Source organism: Arvicanthis niloticus, chromosome 9 (assembly GCF_011762505.2).
Source record: "Arvicanthis niloticus isolate mArvNil1 chromosome 9, mArvNil1.pat.X, whole genome shotgun sequence".
NCBI lineage: Eukaryota > Metazoa > Chordata > Mammalia > Rodentia > Muridae > Arvicanthis > Arvicanthis niloticus.
The window spans coordinates 27,779,051-27,793,234 of NC_047666.1; the positions used below are offsets into that span (position 1 = coordinate 27,779,051).

Below are 14,184 nucleotides of genomic sequence, written 5' to 3' on the forward strand. Positions count from 1 at the left end.
GACTCCAGTTTTAAAGAGACCTAGAGCTTTGCTTGAAGCCACCAAGAAAGTGGTTTCACATAAACACATGTGTTGAACCCTCTCCTGGCTTCCAGGCCCACAACCTCCCCCTCGGTTGCCCACATCATCACTCACTGGTTCTCCACACTGTGTCCCCCATTGCATCCCTCTCCTTCCTCCTACCCACTACCTTGGGTCTCATATGGGGCCTTTGGCCAGCTGCTCCTCTGAGGAACCTACTCAGCTCCAGGGCTGGGCTTGTTTCTTGAACCAGAGCCTCCGGCCTTAGAATTCCTGACCCCGATCCCTCACCTCTAGAGCCATCACTTCTCCCGCCCATGAACGGCAGCCAAAGCACTTCTGCTTGTGTGTCCCTTCCCAGAGACACTGCCTGAGGGGTCAGCAAAGGGTCGAGTCCCACAAAGCCAAGATTTTTTGATTCTCAGTTACTGACAGGAAGCCAAAGCTAGCAGGAAACCAGGTGGCACACACAAGAGCCTGATTTCTACCTAAAAATGAAGGCTTCTTGACACCCCCATGGGTAATAAGTCCATCAGAAAACCCAAGGCCACCCTGCTCAGAAGCCCAATCCGAAATGACTGAGAAACCAGGAATGCACAGCAGCTCTGAAAACCATCTTTTGCATCTGGAACTGGAAAGAAACGGCCAATCAGAAAGCATACTGCTGGGGATGGCATGTATGCAAACTGGGTGCTGTGCAGGCAGAGCTCTGTCACCTGGGACACTGGGACAGAGCTGCTCACGTGTCTCTGTGTAGTGGAGAGGTGGGATTCCCTGGAAACCTGACAGGTGGCAGGTGATTAAACAGCCATTCACATCATGAGACAGCTGTGGCTAGGCAGGGTAATCATGAGACAGCTATGGCTAGGCAGGGTAAGTTACAATGGCTATGGGTCAGGGATCCTTGGAACAGAAACAACCTACAGCCATGTCCATAAAACTCAAAAACAACATAGGTAAAACCCAGGAGATTCCAAACTCAGAAATTCTTTGAGAGCCTATGTGCTGTTGAGAAAGTCTTTTAGGGCATTTTTTGATTCTGCATTAGGAATGCTTAGCTAGCGATATCTTTAAATACTATAAAATCTGAGAAATGATCCATTTAGTACTTTTGGTCTTAAGTATTTAGATAAGGGATGCTTAGCTTGTGGACTAACAGAGAGTCATCAAACAGGGAGATGACCCACTGGGGTACAAGGCCAGCTGAAGAGTGACACTCGCCTCCAGGGAGGGCTGAGCTTCAGCTTCAGCTACACCTATACTTAAAACCAAAACAAAACAATACAAAAGTATGCGCGCGCGCGCGCGCGCACACACACACACACACACACACACACACACACACACACACACAATAAACCCCCTCCAAACCAGGGTTTCTCCATGTAGCTCTGGCTGGCCTTGAACTCTTGGCTCTGTTCCCTAAATGCTAGGATTACAGGCAGGGACCACCACATCTAGGTGAGGCTGTGGGAGAGATCCAAATAAAGTTCCATCTCTCTGGTTTGTTGGCAACAGAAACATCGAACTCTGTACTGTCTGGCAGAGACATGTTTTTCAGTGAAAACAAATTTAATAATTATTATTATATTATTTTAGAAAATCAGATCGTGATGAAGAGGAGACAGACATACAGGAGGCATAAAGTGACCCTCTGCTTCTGAGCTGTAGCTGCCCAGACAGGAGGTAAGGATGCCGGTCCAGCAGCAGACACCTGGTACCTAAAGCGTCTGTGTCCAGCCAGGCTGTGCTCTGCTTACTTTCTAACTGCATAGGTATAGCCACCTCACTATGCTCCCTACACTACATAAATGGCCTGAGGCTACCAACTAGTTGACCAACCCAGAGAAACCATGCACCTGGCATGTGCCAATTCTGAGGTGGGGTTGTGTAGGGAGGGGAGACAGTCCTTAGGGAGAAGTTGTAGGAAGTTTAGCCATGGGAGGGCTTGGTGGTATGCTACAATGGGAAATTTTGAGGGGTTAATGTCATCCTGGGCTAGGGAGGGGTTCCTGAGGGAAGTTGTGTAGCAAGCCCTGTGACTTTCTGAATCCTGGGTTTTCCTTGGTTTGTGCAAATTCTATTAAACAGGTCCTGGATTCCAGGCCTCCAACTGCTGCTAGTAAGACCCCCAGACTGCCTCTTCCTGGGGCCCCAGAGCCATGATGACCACTCTAAGAAGCCCCAGCACTGCCCAAGTGGATGACAGGACTTTGTGGGAAGGCTGACCAGCAGCTGGTTTCTGTCCACTGCACTGGTTTATGTTAATTGCAGATATTTTCATCGTATTGTGTTACTCCATCCATCTTTGTGAACGGGCCGTCTTGTAAAATTCTTTTAATTATGTTATTTTTTCTTGCCTATCTTCATCATCTACAATTATTTATAATATCATTGTCCTTGTTTCAAATGCTGGGAATAAACATTGTTGTAACAGTTCTTCGATGGGGTTCATATAATTTTTACAATTGCTTTGAAATGCCTCAATGGCCAAAGCTGGAGGAGGCTATTCATTTAGGGGGAGAAGACACCCCAAAGTGCTCCCTGTTCTGGGTACCAAGTTGTCTCTGTCCAGGGCAGCCCTAGGCTGGGGTGGCAGCAGCTTATGGGGGCTGGGTCAGATTTCAGAGTTGTTGTCTCTATAGTCAGGGCAAGATCCAGAAAGGGCACCGTCGGGGTAAGATGCCGGGAGAAAGATGGATGGTTTGTTTTCATTTTTATAGGATTTTCTGAAACCTCAACTTTCACCCCTCACCCCTGTTGAGCTCTCTTCTCTCAGCGAGCTATTTGCCTGCCTCCCTGTAGGAGTTGGCAGCTAGCCGTGGGGCAGAACCCAGTGGGATGAACTGCTGCTCAGGGGGTATTGTTTCATCTGGGGTATCACCGGTGAGACTCAGCTGTCTCTCCCCAAGTTGGCTGGGGGCCCCTTGTAAGGATGTCTGGGGAAAGCCAGTACTTTGGATGAATTAGCATCTAGCTCTCACCCCAACATGGTCTTATGTTCTCACCAGAAGCTTTCAGGTCTCCTCAGGTAGTTACCAGGCTCTTCCACCATGAACACCCACCATACTGTGACACGGATCTCCACTGCCAGGCACCTTCGGAGAACAGCCCCTGGAAACAAGGTCTGGTCAGGGCAGGTAGGGAAGCCCAGCATGGTGCCTGGTGGCTCCTAGACTAGGACTGGATTATACCTCGAGGCTCTGAGAAGCCCTCCTGCCATTGCCTTGAACCACAACTTCTGAAAGCTCAAGGATGCATGGAGTGGTAGAACTGCCATCACAGAACCTGGCTCTGGGTTCAGGGCATAACACATGGCTTTAGGATCACAGGTGTAGGTGCTATGGAGGACCAAGGGCCACATGGGCAGCAGCAACCCAAACATGCATGGGTTACTGGGGTGATATGCTTATGCTATGTGGTGTATGGTTAGAATAAGGAAAGGTCAGCCCAAGTGTAAGTCCAGAAGTAGGAACTGTGCAGTTGTCGTGGTCCAGGCTGGGAACTATAGTCTCTGCTACACACACACACACACACACACACACACACACACATGCGCGCATGCATGAGTGTGTATGTGTGTGACAAGCACACAGGCGTGTGTGTGTGTGTGTGTGTGTGTGTGATAGATGTAGAATTAAGAGTGACTTTAGTCAATACCAAAGAAATGTAAATAAACCCTGACTACAGAGGATGGATTGCATAGGATAGCAAAGCTGAAATCCACTCCATCTACATGGCTGAAGGAGTGTGAAATGAGGTGACTCAATGCAGAAGTTGGTAAGAAACTTCTAGACATTGGTGCTTTCTTTGTGAAAATTTAAACAATTTAACTTCTAAAAACCAATCCTAAGCAGACAGTTCATATTACAGAAGGCTTAGGAAGATGCTCCACCACTGCTATTCATCTCTCAGGGGCTAAAAACACGGAGCATGTATGGAGCCCGGGGTCTCCAGGTTCAGCCTCAGCTCAGGTGGTTGGCTACTGCTGCAAAATTCACAGCACCCAACACTGTGTGTAGAGGGGTGTAGGTGCTCATGTGGGGTGTGAGCTAGAACTGGGAGCATGCAGAACCCTCTTCTGAAGTAAGATGATAGAGAAAGAAGCCTAATGGAGGAGAGTGAGAACACTGCCCCGAGCTGGCTCACAGCTGAGACACAACGAGCTATTGCTTGTAGGTTACAGGTAGAGAAATTGTTTTCTTTCCTATTTTCCCATTTGGAGATAGACACAGGATAACCCTAACCCTGTGAGAGAAGTCACTGCCCCTGCTGAGTCAGGACAAGGCCAGCCAGAAGCCTCTTACCTAGGGCAGAGGCCAATGAGAGCTCGCTGGTGAGGGCCCTGGGTACCACTCAGTCAGTCTACCCTGAGCTCTCTCAGGAACCCCCTGTTTCACAGATGCCAGATTCAGGATGACCTCTTGCAAATTCTGCTCAGCCAGACAAAGGTGCCAGGGCTGCAGACAGTAAGTAATATTACACTTCCCGAGGGAACAAGCCATTGACATTTTCACCAGGTGAAGAGGCTGGCCTTCCAATCCCACCTGTGTAATCTGATGACGTGGCAGTCACATTGGGAACCTACAGTCTGCGACATTGCAGTGTACCCTCCTCCTCACACTTGTATGTAAGTGCCAGGAGGAAGGCTGGGGAGATAGCCAAGCTGGTGGAGTACTTGCTAAATACACAGCATGAGGCCCTGAGCTCCATCTCCAGGACAATGCAAAACATCCTGTGTGGTGGCTTCCTGTGCTTTCAGTCCCAGCACTGGTGAAACAGCTGGGGCTTGCTGGCCTAAAGAGTTACAGATGAGAGTCAGTCTTAACAAAACCAAACCCACCAACCAACCAACCAACCAACCAACCAACCAACCAACCAACCAACCAAGCAACCAAGCAAGCCTAAAACCCTGAGATGAGACTATGAGCAACTTCCTAGCTTTTCAGGCAAATCTGTGAGTCCAGTGAAATCTGATTTAAGACCAGGACACCTGGATCCTGGTTCTTTACACATATCTTACAGGAACATGTGGGGGACTGAGTGGGTGGATCCTCAGTGGAGAATCTGGGGTTGGAGCAGCAGCCTATGCTGCAGGCAGCTGTGCCAGGGACGGAAGAGCTCACTGCCACAGTCATGTAATGGTCTATCCTCTGAACCCAAAAAGAACAGCACAGCCCCTTGGCCTGGACCCACTGAAGCCCGGGGACCTGACTAATTCATTGGTGGGCAGTGGTAACCAAGTTCAGTTCAGAGCGGATCCTCTTTAGGTCACAGGTGCTCCCCAGGGACACCTGTAGTAGACCAGGGGCCAATCTAAATTCAGCTGGAGGATGACAGCAAGAATGTGGTGAATTTGGAGCCTACATAGCACACACTAGGTCCTCACACACCCCAGCCATTTGGTTCCCAGACTAAGCATCATCTCCCATTGCAGCCCAGTTCTCAGTACCAAAATGGGCTCTGCAGGCAGACACGCACGCTGGGCCGAACAAGTCTCTTTTCAGCCATGTAACTTGGTAAGGCATTTGACCTGGACAGTTCACCTTGTCACACTTGCAAACTCTGAGAATTGTGGGTAAAAGGCTCAATCAGCCTGGGGACTGCTGCTGATGTGACCATTTTACCTTTTGGCTTTCTCAGACACTCCACCAGGCAGGAGCCCCAGAAATAACGAAGATGACATTTAGTGGGTGCATCAGCTACTGCCAACATGCTGTATATTGACTATTTGTCACTGTCCTGAAGACGGTGGTTTAGCAGGGAGGGCCCAGCACCTGTCTAGCCTCCACGATGGGAACACTGTCTTATTGTTAGATTGGTAGTGAATGACAGTCTCCCTGAGAGCTTACCACAAAGGGCTGCTACAAGATGGAAAACTGATTTTCTGCACCACTTCTTGGACAGAAGCTGGTGTCCAGCATCAGCAATGGTTGATACAGAGCATGCTCTTCTGTCCCTTTCAGACCTCTTCTGCACTCCTGGCATGTGACCTGGCAAAGGTTGTCTCTGGCTAGTGACACCCCTCCTGGTCAATAACTATTTTTGTTTGTTTGTATGCTTGAGACAGGTTTCTCTGTGTAGCCCTGGCTGTCCTGGAACTCTGTAGACCAGGCTGTCTTCCAACAGAGATCCTCCTGCTTCTGCCTTCTGAGTGCTAGGTTAAAAGCATGGGCTACCACCACCCTCCTGGTCAATAACTGACCCATGGAGGTTCTGTGAATGAGCCAAATAATATCTGTGTTAACATGCTGAGTACAGAGCTATGCATAGGGAAACCTATTTTTGAATGTGCCCTGAGATATCAGATAGAAGGCCACGGCTCAGCACTATGCAGAGAGATGAGGCTGGGTATACTGGAAAGCACCTTCAGTGCATAGTCCATCCTCACAACAGAAGGACCCAGACCCAAAGTCAAGACAGGTACAAGTTCAAGACCTCCAGGAGTAAAGTCCTTACTCCTTTTCACCACCCAAGGACGAGGCTCAGTGCTGGGACAGAGGGTGAGTACCAGGAAGCATGCTGGGGCCTCTGCTACAGTCCTGTAAGACATTGTTTGGGGGGACAGAAGTACCATTGCTTAAAAACTGTTCCCAGACTAGCATTTTGGACACACCAAAGTAAACGGCTATACCACGTAAAGCACTTAGAACAATGTCCCACACAGCACAATGTTCAATACCTATTACACTCTGTTATTATTCAAGAGTCTCAAATTGTGTTACACTCTGTCCAGTCTGTGACAACTTAGCACTCTCTGTTCCTTCCATCCTGGATGATTTTCTTCCTTCTGTTGCCTGGGGAACTTCCTTGTTACCTCCCATTCTCTTCTGCAAGGGGAGGGTCAAAAGGGGAGGGTCATATGCTCTCTCTCCCATCATCCCTTCCCCTAGGGCTTCCCTAAGAAGCTAGTTCTGAAGTCTTCTATACCACATTGCTCCTGGGAAGGAGCTAAAACCAGCATACTGGGTTCAAGTGTCACCAAGACACAGGTGACAGCTAGAACACAGGAGGGGATGTGTACAGAAAGTTTTGAGAGAGCAGTTCCTCTCTCTTTGCTTAGCTCCATGAACACAAGGAGGGCAGGGCATCTCAAGTCAAGCTCTGCCTCATGCTGCTGGCCCAGGCTTTGGCTCTGACTTCCATAGGTATCACAGATGCCCCTCTACACACACTCCCATGGCTCACTAATGATCTGGGACCCACCAGTGAGCATGAACTTGGTTCTGCCCATAGTGAGACTGGGTCTCAGGCTCTGACTCTACTTGCTCAACCATTCCTTTCAATACCACCCATCATGTGCACCAATGCCATGACAGGATGCAAACTGGCTTGTATGTGTTCTGGGCACAGTCCTGGGAGCCATAACATCTTTTTGGGAAATCTTCCAAATGCCAGACTCAGTGAGGGGCTTTGCTGTGAGATGTCACAACACCATACACCTTCCAGCCCAGCATTAACATGCTAGTGACATGCAAACATTGAGAATGCTTATGCATGGCTATCTTCACACCTGCTGCAGGCTGACTAAGTGCCCCTAAACACACACACACACACACACACACACACACACACACACACTCACACACACACACACACAGGTCCCTCAGTTTAAGACTGCTTTGGAGCTAGTTTTTAAAGAGATCAGTTACAATGAGATTATTAATGTAGGTTCTAATAAAACATGACTGGTGTCTGCATAAGATTAAGACAGATACACAGAGATGGCTACAAGAGGACACGAAGAGAAACGACATTTGTAAACCAAGGAGAGACTAGCATTGCCCACGCTCTGATCTTGGGTTTCCAGCCTCCAGCCTTCCAAAGTTGTGAACACTTCAGCCAGTGATATTGTGGAACTCCTGTGATGCCAAATGACACTGTCAGCCCCACTGACACAGAGTCATCCCAACTGTGTTCACGTTGTTAGTCTTAGGGCCTGGCACAGGGGTGTCACAGTGGAGACTCAAAAGCACTGCAGAGAAGATGCAGAACTGGTTGTGAATTCTCTGAGTGCAGACACTGTGTTCTAGTCGAGCTGTGTGCCCAGCTACTATGCAGCTGCTATACAAAACAATGAGTGGTCCTTATGTCTGCTGTGGGCATACCTGCTGCTTCCTTTCCTCAAACAGAAATGACAGAGAGGTTCTCTGGTGACTACTGTCTTCCTTTGTGAGACGGCAATATTATCTGTGGCCTTGTATGTCCCCTAGCCTTACCTGGGGAGTAGCCAAGGAGCCTTATTCCTGGATTGAGTCAGGGATGATCTAGTCAAGAAATTACAAACCAAGGTGATGATGACCTTGTTCACCTCATCTAAGTCTCCCTTCACATCTAACTTCCTTTTCCAACCCAGGGTTCTGGAGCCCCAGAGGACTATATGAGTCCATGTGATATCAGATATGGCTCCCTGTAAGTATGTCAACTGTGCTCAACTGAAAATTATCAAAGACTGGAGATCAAAACGCATTACTACAAAAGACCCCTCAGTCCTTCCTGTGCCATAAGAAACTATGTACAAGTCCTACCTGCAACCTGCCTGTCCCGCAAGAATACTCCCACCAGTGACCTCCAGCTCTTGCACACTCAGCATGTTGACTCAGACATGTAGCCCTCACACACCCAGTGCACGACCTCGCCCCCACCCTGACCTCTGGCACTCAGCACCCTTGGACTTGCAGCCCTCAAACACTCAGTACATGCCTACCTCACACTCCCACACCAGTGCATCCCCAACTTGGATGGGCATCCCTCCTACACCCAGCTAATTTCCACCTCAAGACTTCACACATCTTGCATATCCCAGCTCAGGCCTGTGCACTTGTCTTGCAATGCCTGTGGGTACATAATAAATAAATATCCAGAGCTCACTAGCTGTCCTCTCCCATGACAACCTGCACACCTCTAGTACCAAGCATTGGCCCAATACACAGTCAGCTTCAATAAAATGCAGTTGGTACAGACACATACATGACCTAAGGGATGACTACATGAAAAAAACACAGGCTATACTTTCAGAAGCAGGTGCACACCCTGACCCAGCTATGCACATGGCCCTGAGCCTGATGGTCTTGGCAATTTGCTTGAACTTACTGGGCATCATGGTGCTATGCCAGCCCTAGCAGACTTTCCTTTCCCGTTGTCCTCTGAGCACACACTGTAAGATCAATACCTACTTCATAAGGAAGCTAGGATGTGTCCCAAATATTAAACAGTGGAATAAAATTCAACCCTGACCTGGTCCCTGTCCAGTCCCCACTCTGGACCCATGCTTGTTTCCTAGCCAGAGGTCAAGGCTAGCAGTGCTGTCTTGACTCTGCTCAGGCCCTCCATCTCTCCCACACTCTGCAGGGATGCAGCTGCACTCACCAGGGATGTGGATCTTGAACTTGCCACTTTGGCCGAAGGCACTGTCGATGGTACCCTGCTCCCCTGTGGACAGCTGCACCTTAAGCCCCACAAAGAGCTGAATGTTGGTTTCCTTTTTGAACAGGGAACGTCCAATCACGCTGTAGTCATCCATTACCTGTCCCCGCACAGGAGAGGAGGCATTAGTAGTGCATGCTGAGAACTACTGTGCCCACCTCATCATACATAATGATGTATACAAAGTAGAGAGAAGGTCTGAATCATCTTCTACCCAGTCACCAGACTCCGTTAACATGGGCACTAAGAAGGGTCAACATTCATGGCAACCTCATGGGCCCCATATTAAAGCCAACATACAAGTGTGCCAGGGTCAGAGAGCCTGAGGAGCAGAGGTGGCGTTGAGTCACATTCCCTACATCAGCTATCCTCTCACTTGCCTCTGCTTTCAGGGGCTTCAGTGACTCTGTGCAGCAGCAGTCCTGGCTCTGGCTCTTCCCGAGGAAAGACTCTAAGGAGCGGCCCTGACTTACCATCCTGCCCTACCCACAAGCCTTGGTTGAAGCTCCTCTCTGCTCAGTGCAATGTACCAGCTATGCTTTCTCAGCTATCCATCTGCCCTCTGTGATACTCTCTGTCAGTCAAATTCCAGGCAGGTTTCCTTATGGTCCCTGGTCCCTGCTGCTTTGCCAGGCCTATTTCTTCAAGGCTCACATCCCTGCTGGGGACTGTGGCTGTCCTCTTACCTCTTTGTGGGTACATGTGGGCACATATGAGTGAAGTTGTTGGTTGAAGGCAGCCTGAATGTATTCTACCACAAACTTTTCTCCCATGCATGTCCCTGAACCCAGCCTGGCTGTATCTGTAGCTATCCTGTGAGGGTCTTGTCAACAAGAGCTTCATCACAGCTGGGAGTGACATCCCATCCTCTACCTGTCTGACTCTTGCCCTCACCAGCCCACTCTGCAGATGCTGCAGTCAGCCACTAAGTCAGACCCTATTATAAAATGTGCCCTTCATTTTGGCAACTGCTATGGAAAATTCACTCAAAGACCTTTCATCCATTCATGCTGCTTCTAGAAAAATGCCCTTTCGATATGCCTGTCAAGGTGGGAAATGGTAGCGCACAGGCTCCATTAGCAGTATCTGGTAGCAAAGGCAGAACAATCTAAAGTCCCATCCTGAGTATAGACAAACTGTGCATGGCTCCCACTGGCCACTCTGTGACCCCAGAGAGGGACAGGTATGAAGGACATGGGGCACTGGGTGGGCATCAGCATAACTGTGTGCACTAGGGTACAGGGAATCAGAAGAAGCTGCTGCCTCAGGGGAAGGGCATGGGGAACCTGGAGAATTTTTCACTATAGTTCTTTCCTATGTTCTGGTCTTTGAAATGATATTACCTGTTCAAAATTAAAATTTAAAATTTAAAATAAATAGTGAATTATTTGTATTTCACTCTTAAAAGGCAAACCTATTCTTTCTTGATAGCTACAAGTAGAAAACAGTTTCTTTCAGACACTTTTAATGGGTGTCCCCTTCTGAGGTACACACCCTGGGCCATTGGGCCATCTCCTGCTAAGGTGCAGAAACATCTCACTACTATTAAAGATGCCTGGATGAATTGTTTTGATAAGTAGAAACTGTCTCATTTACCCTAAAAGCCTTTTGGAAAACATATCCTATTCTCCTTGATTCATAGCAGTAGATAAAAGGCAGCACATTCCTTCTCTTGAAGGAATTGATGACCTGGATACAAACAATAAGAACTGGTCTCCACTTGTGCAGCCCCTGTAACTCACCAGCCTCTTTCCAATGCAGCAACTCCTCCTTTCCCTCCGAGATGGCTCAGCACATTCCCCCAGGGCAGTCCTTGCTCTTGGAGGATGGGTATGTCTACTTGGGCCTCTGAGACAGCACTGGCAGCCTTTTGCTCACTGGCACCCATAAGTTCCACTGATCAGACTTTATATCCCAATTACAAATTGTACACAGTAGAGCTTGTTGCTTCACAGAGGCCCATTTCCTCAACCACATTAGGATCACTGTGCAGAGCTGGGCTCCCTGATCAACACCGCAGAATCCACTGCGGTTCACTTCTCCAGCCCAGCCTGGCATGACCTGATTATTTAGCTTAACTGGTCTAATGGGTCCAGCTTGAGCAGTCCATCTATGATCTCATGACTGAAAATGTTCAAGTCATGATCAGTCCTTGTTGCTATGGGCAGTCAGCATGATGCAGCTCCCTGCCATACTGAAACAGTGGCTAGAGTACTGCCCATGGTGCTGAGGCTCATTGGGGACAGGTACACCTGAGACTTAGCCCTTCCTCCAGCGTCACTGTGCCCAAGAACAAGAAGGGTGGTCCTTGGACCAAGAGCTCATACTTTGAAAGCATCTTTAAAAAGCATTACCAGTAGGACCTGGTGGCACATGCCTATGATTCCAGGTCTCAGAAGGTTGAGGCAGGAGGCTAATCAATGTGTTCAAGGACAATATGGGATACTTAGAAAGTTCATGGTCAGCCCAGGCTATATACTACTAGTAAGACCCTGTCTTTAAAAAAAAAAAAGTTCCTTACTGGGACCAAACCAATAACAAATTTATCCTGTTCACTCTTCCCACAGGACCTGCATTGCTTCCAAGCACCTCTAGTGTGACATCAAGACAGACACCTAGCTGGCATCTGTGGGGATGCATGATCAGCCAGAATAGGCCTGGGTGGGATCGCAGGCCTCCGTGACCCCGCGGCCTTCACCTCCCTGACTTTCATTCTGTCTGCCTGTCCTCAGGTTACAACTTGACCTTATGTCATATCCTTATCCCCTTGCTCACTACTTCAATCAGAGCAGGGTCATTTTCCACATGGGCCCCTGCACTCCACTCCACTGCTCCCAGCCTGTGCCACTCACCTAGGGTCTTTCATTATTACCAGTCTCAGTGTACACACCTGCTACACAATCTCTCAATCTCTCAATCTCTCTCTCTCTCTCTCTCTCTCTCTCTCTCTCTCTCTCTCTCTCTCTCCTCTCTCTCTCTCACACACACACACACACACACACACACACACACACACACACACACACACACACACACAAGAGTCTGGCACACAGACCAGTGAAGCCTTCACCACTATCAGGCAAAGCTTTGATATCTGTCACCCTAAAGCCTCCAGGCCCCTCTGCTCTCACCCGCTTCCTCTGTTCACTGGGGGAGTCCTCCCTACCCACCCTGGTTTCACTCTGCATTTGTTTTAGGTAGTCTTCCCTACTCCCAGGGTTGAGGTGGAACCTCTATTCTGAGCTTGGCTACTCTGTCTTAAAACCCAAAATGCTTGTCTACTTAATGCTGCAGATGATTAAATGTCCCTCAAGGAAAGGGCTTCTTTTTTATATGCTACACCTCACAGAGCTTGGTAAGCACATGTTTAGAGGTGATGGGGGGGAAAAACAGTCAGTCATCCATGCGTAGAACGGAGGGGGAAAGAAAGTGTGGGAAGCTAGGTACATCTTTGCTTCTTGGAGTCAAAACTTTATCATTTATGTGGTAAGTCTAGGGAGACAGGACTTTTCTATGAGAGAGCTAACTGCCAGCACTGTGCAATGTGGTTTTGTTTTGTTTCCTCTTCAGAAGATAGCAGGGCAAGTTCCAGCCTAGATGCTGCCCACCCACTGCTGTAACTTAGTGGCCAGAGCTAGCTGTCCGGTGAGCCTACAGGCCTGGCTTCCTGGACATAGAGCTGGGTGGCAGGCATGCTATCCACTAGCAAAGACCTTCAAGACTCCCTACTGCCCCCTTTCCCATCTTTTGGCTATAAAATGTTGTAGCATGTAGTTTTTGCTACCCCACCTTAAGCTCTGGGTAAACCGTGCTACCAACCCTCATCTAGATTCCCTTGGAGCTACAGATAAAAATCAACACATATATATGTCAGTTAATCTTAAAATGTCTATTTTAACTCAATGACTGGGCATTCCTACTAAACTTGCCCTGTCATCCCAAGCATAATTGGATAGAGTGGCCATTGGTCACTCCAACTGAAAACTCACATGGCTGGTCGGCTTGATCTCCTGTCGCTACTCTCCTCTTAATGACACAAAGACAGTGGAGCTTCCCTCTTTTCCTAAACCAGGTCCTTGTCAAAGAGTAGGGTAATTCTGTTAACATCAGGAAAATGTCAAAAAGCGTCATCACTTTCATGCCAGAGGAGTCTCTGAAGTTAGGTTTAGTGATACCTAAACAAGGCAGAGAGTGAAGGCCTAGGGCTCCATACTTGCTATGTTTTCCCCTGGCTAACCAGTGGTAGGCAGTTAGTACTGGCTGCTGGCATATGTGAAGCCTTGTTTATAGACCTACATTACCACATTTTTTCATTTAAAAAATTTTTTTACTTATTCATTTTACATTCTGCTCACTGCCTGCCTCCCAGTCACACCCTCCCACAAATCCTTCTTCTCCCTTGAGCAGGCGGGAACCCCTCTGGGTATCTTCCCACCCTGGCACTGTAAGTCTCTGTGAGACTAGGTGCTGAGTGGTCCTCTCCCACTCAGGCCAGACAAGGCAACCAAGCTAGAAGAACATATCCCACATGCAGGCAACAGCTATTAGCAAAGCCCCCACTCCAGTTGTTCTGGACCCACATGAAAGCCAAGCTGCACATCTGCTACATATGTGCAGGGAGGACTAGGTCCAGCCTGTGTATGCTCTTTGGTTGGTAGTTCAGTCTCCAAGAGCCCCAAGGGTCCAGGTTAGTTGATACTTTTGGTCTTCGACTTCCTTTGGAGCTCCTATCCCCTT

General features: G+C 48.5%; 1 protein-coding gene across 3 annotated transcripts in view; it reads right to left on the reverse strand.

The window, feature by feature from the left end:
- Positions 1–14,184, reverse strand: part of Eefsec (eukaryotic elongation factor, selenocysteine-tRNA specific) — a 191,161-nt gene that overhangs the window by 15,931 nt on the left and 161,046 nt on the right. The window contains exons 6-7 of one of the 3 annotated variants that reach the window (XM_076940083.1): positions 9,391–9,547; positions 3,030–3,135 (exon numbers count right to left, since the gene is read on the reverse strand). The exons of 1 other annotated variant lie outside the window; for it this stretch is intronic. In XM_076940083.1, coding sequence (XP_076796198.1) covers positions 3,030–3,135; positions 9,391–9,547 — 263 coding nt within the window. The remainder of the gene's footprint in view (positions 1–3,029; positions 3,136–9,390; positions 9,548–14,184) is intronic. One more of the 3 variants, XM_034512372.2, reaches the window with a different exon arrangement.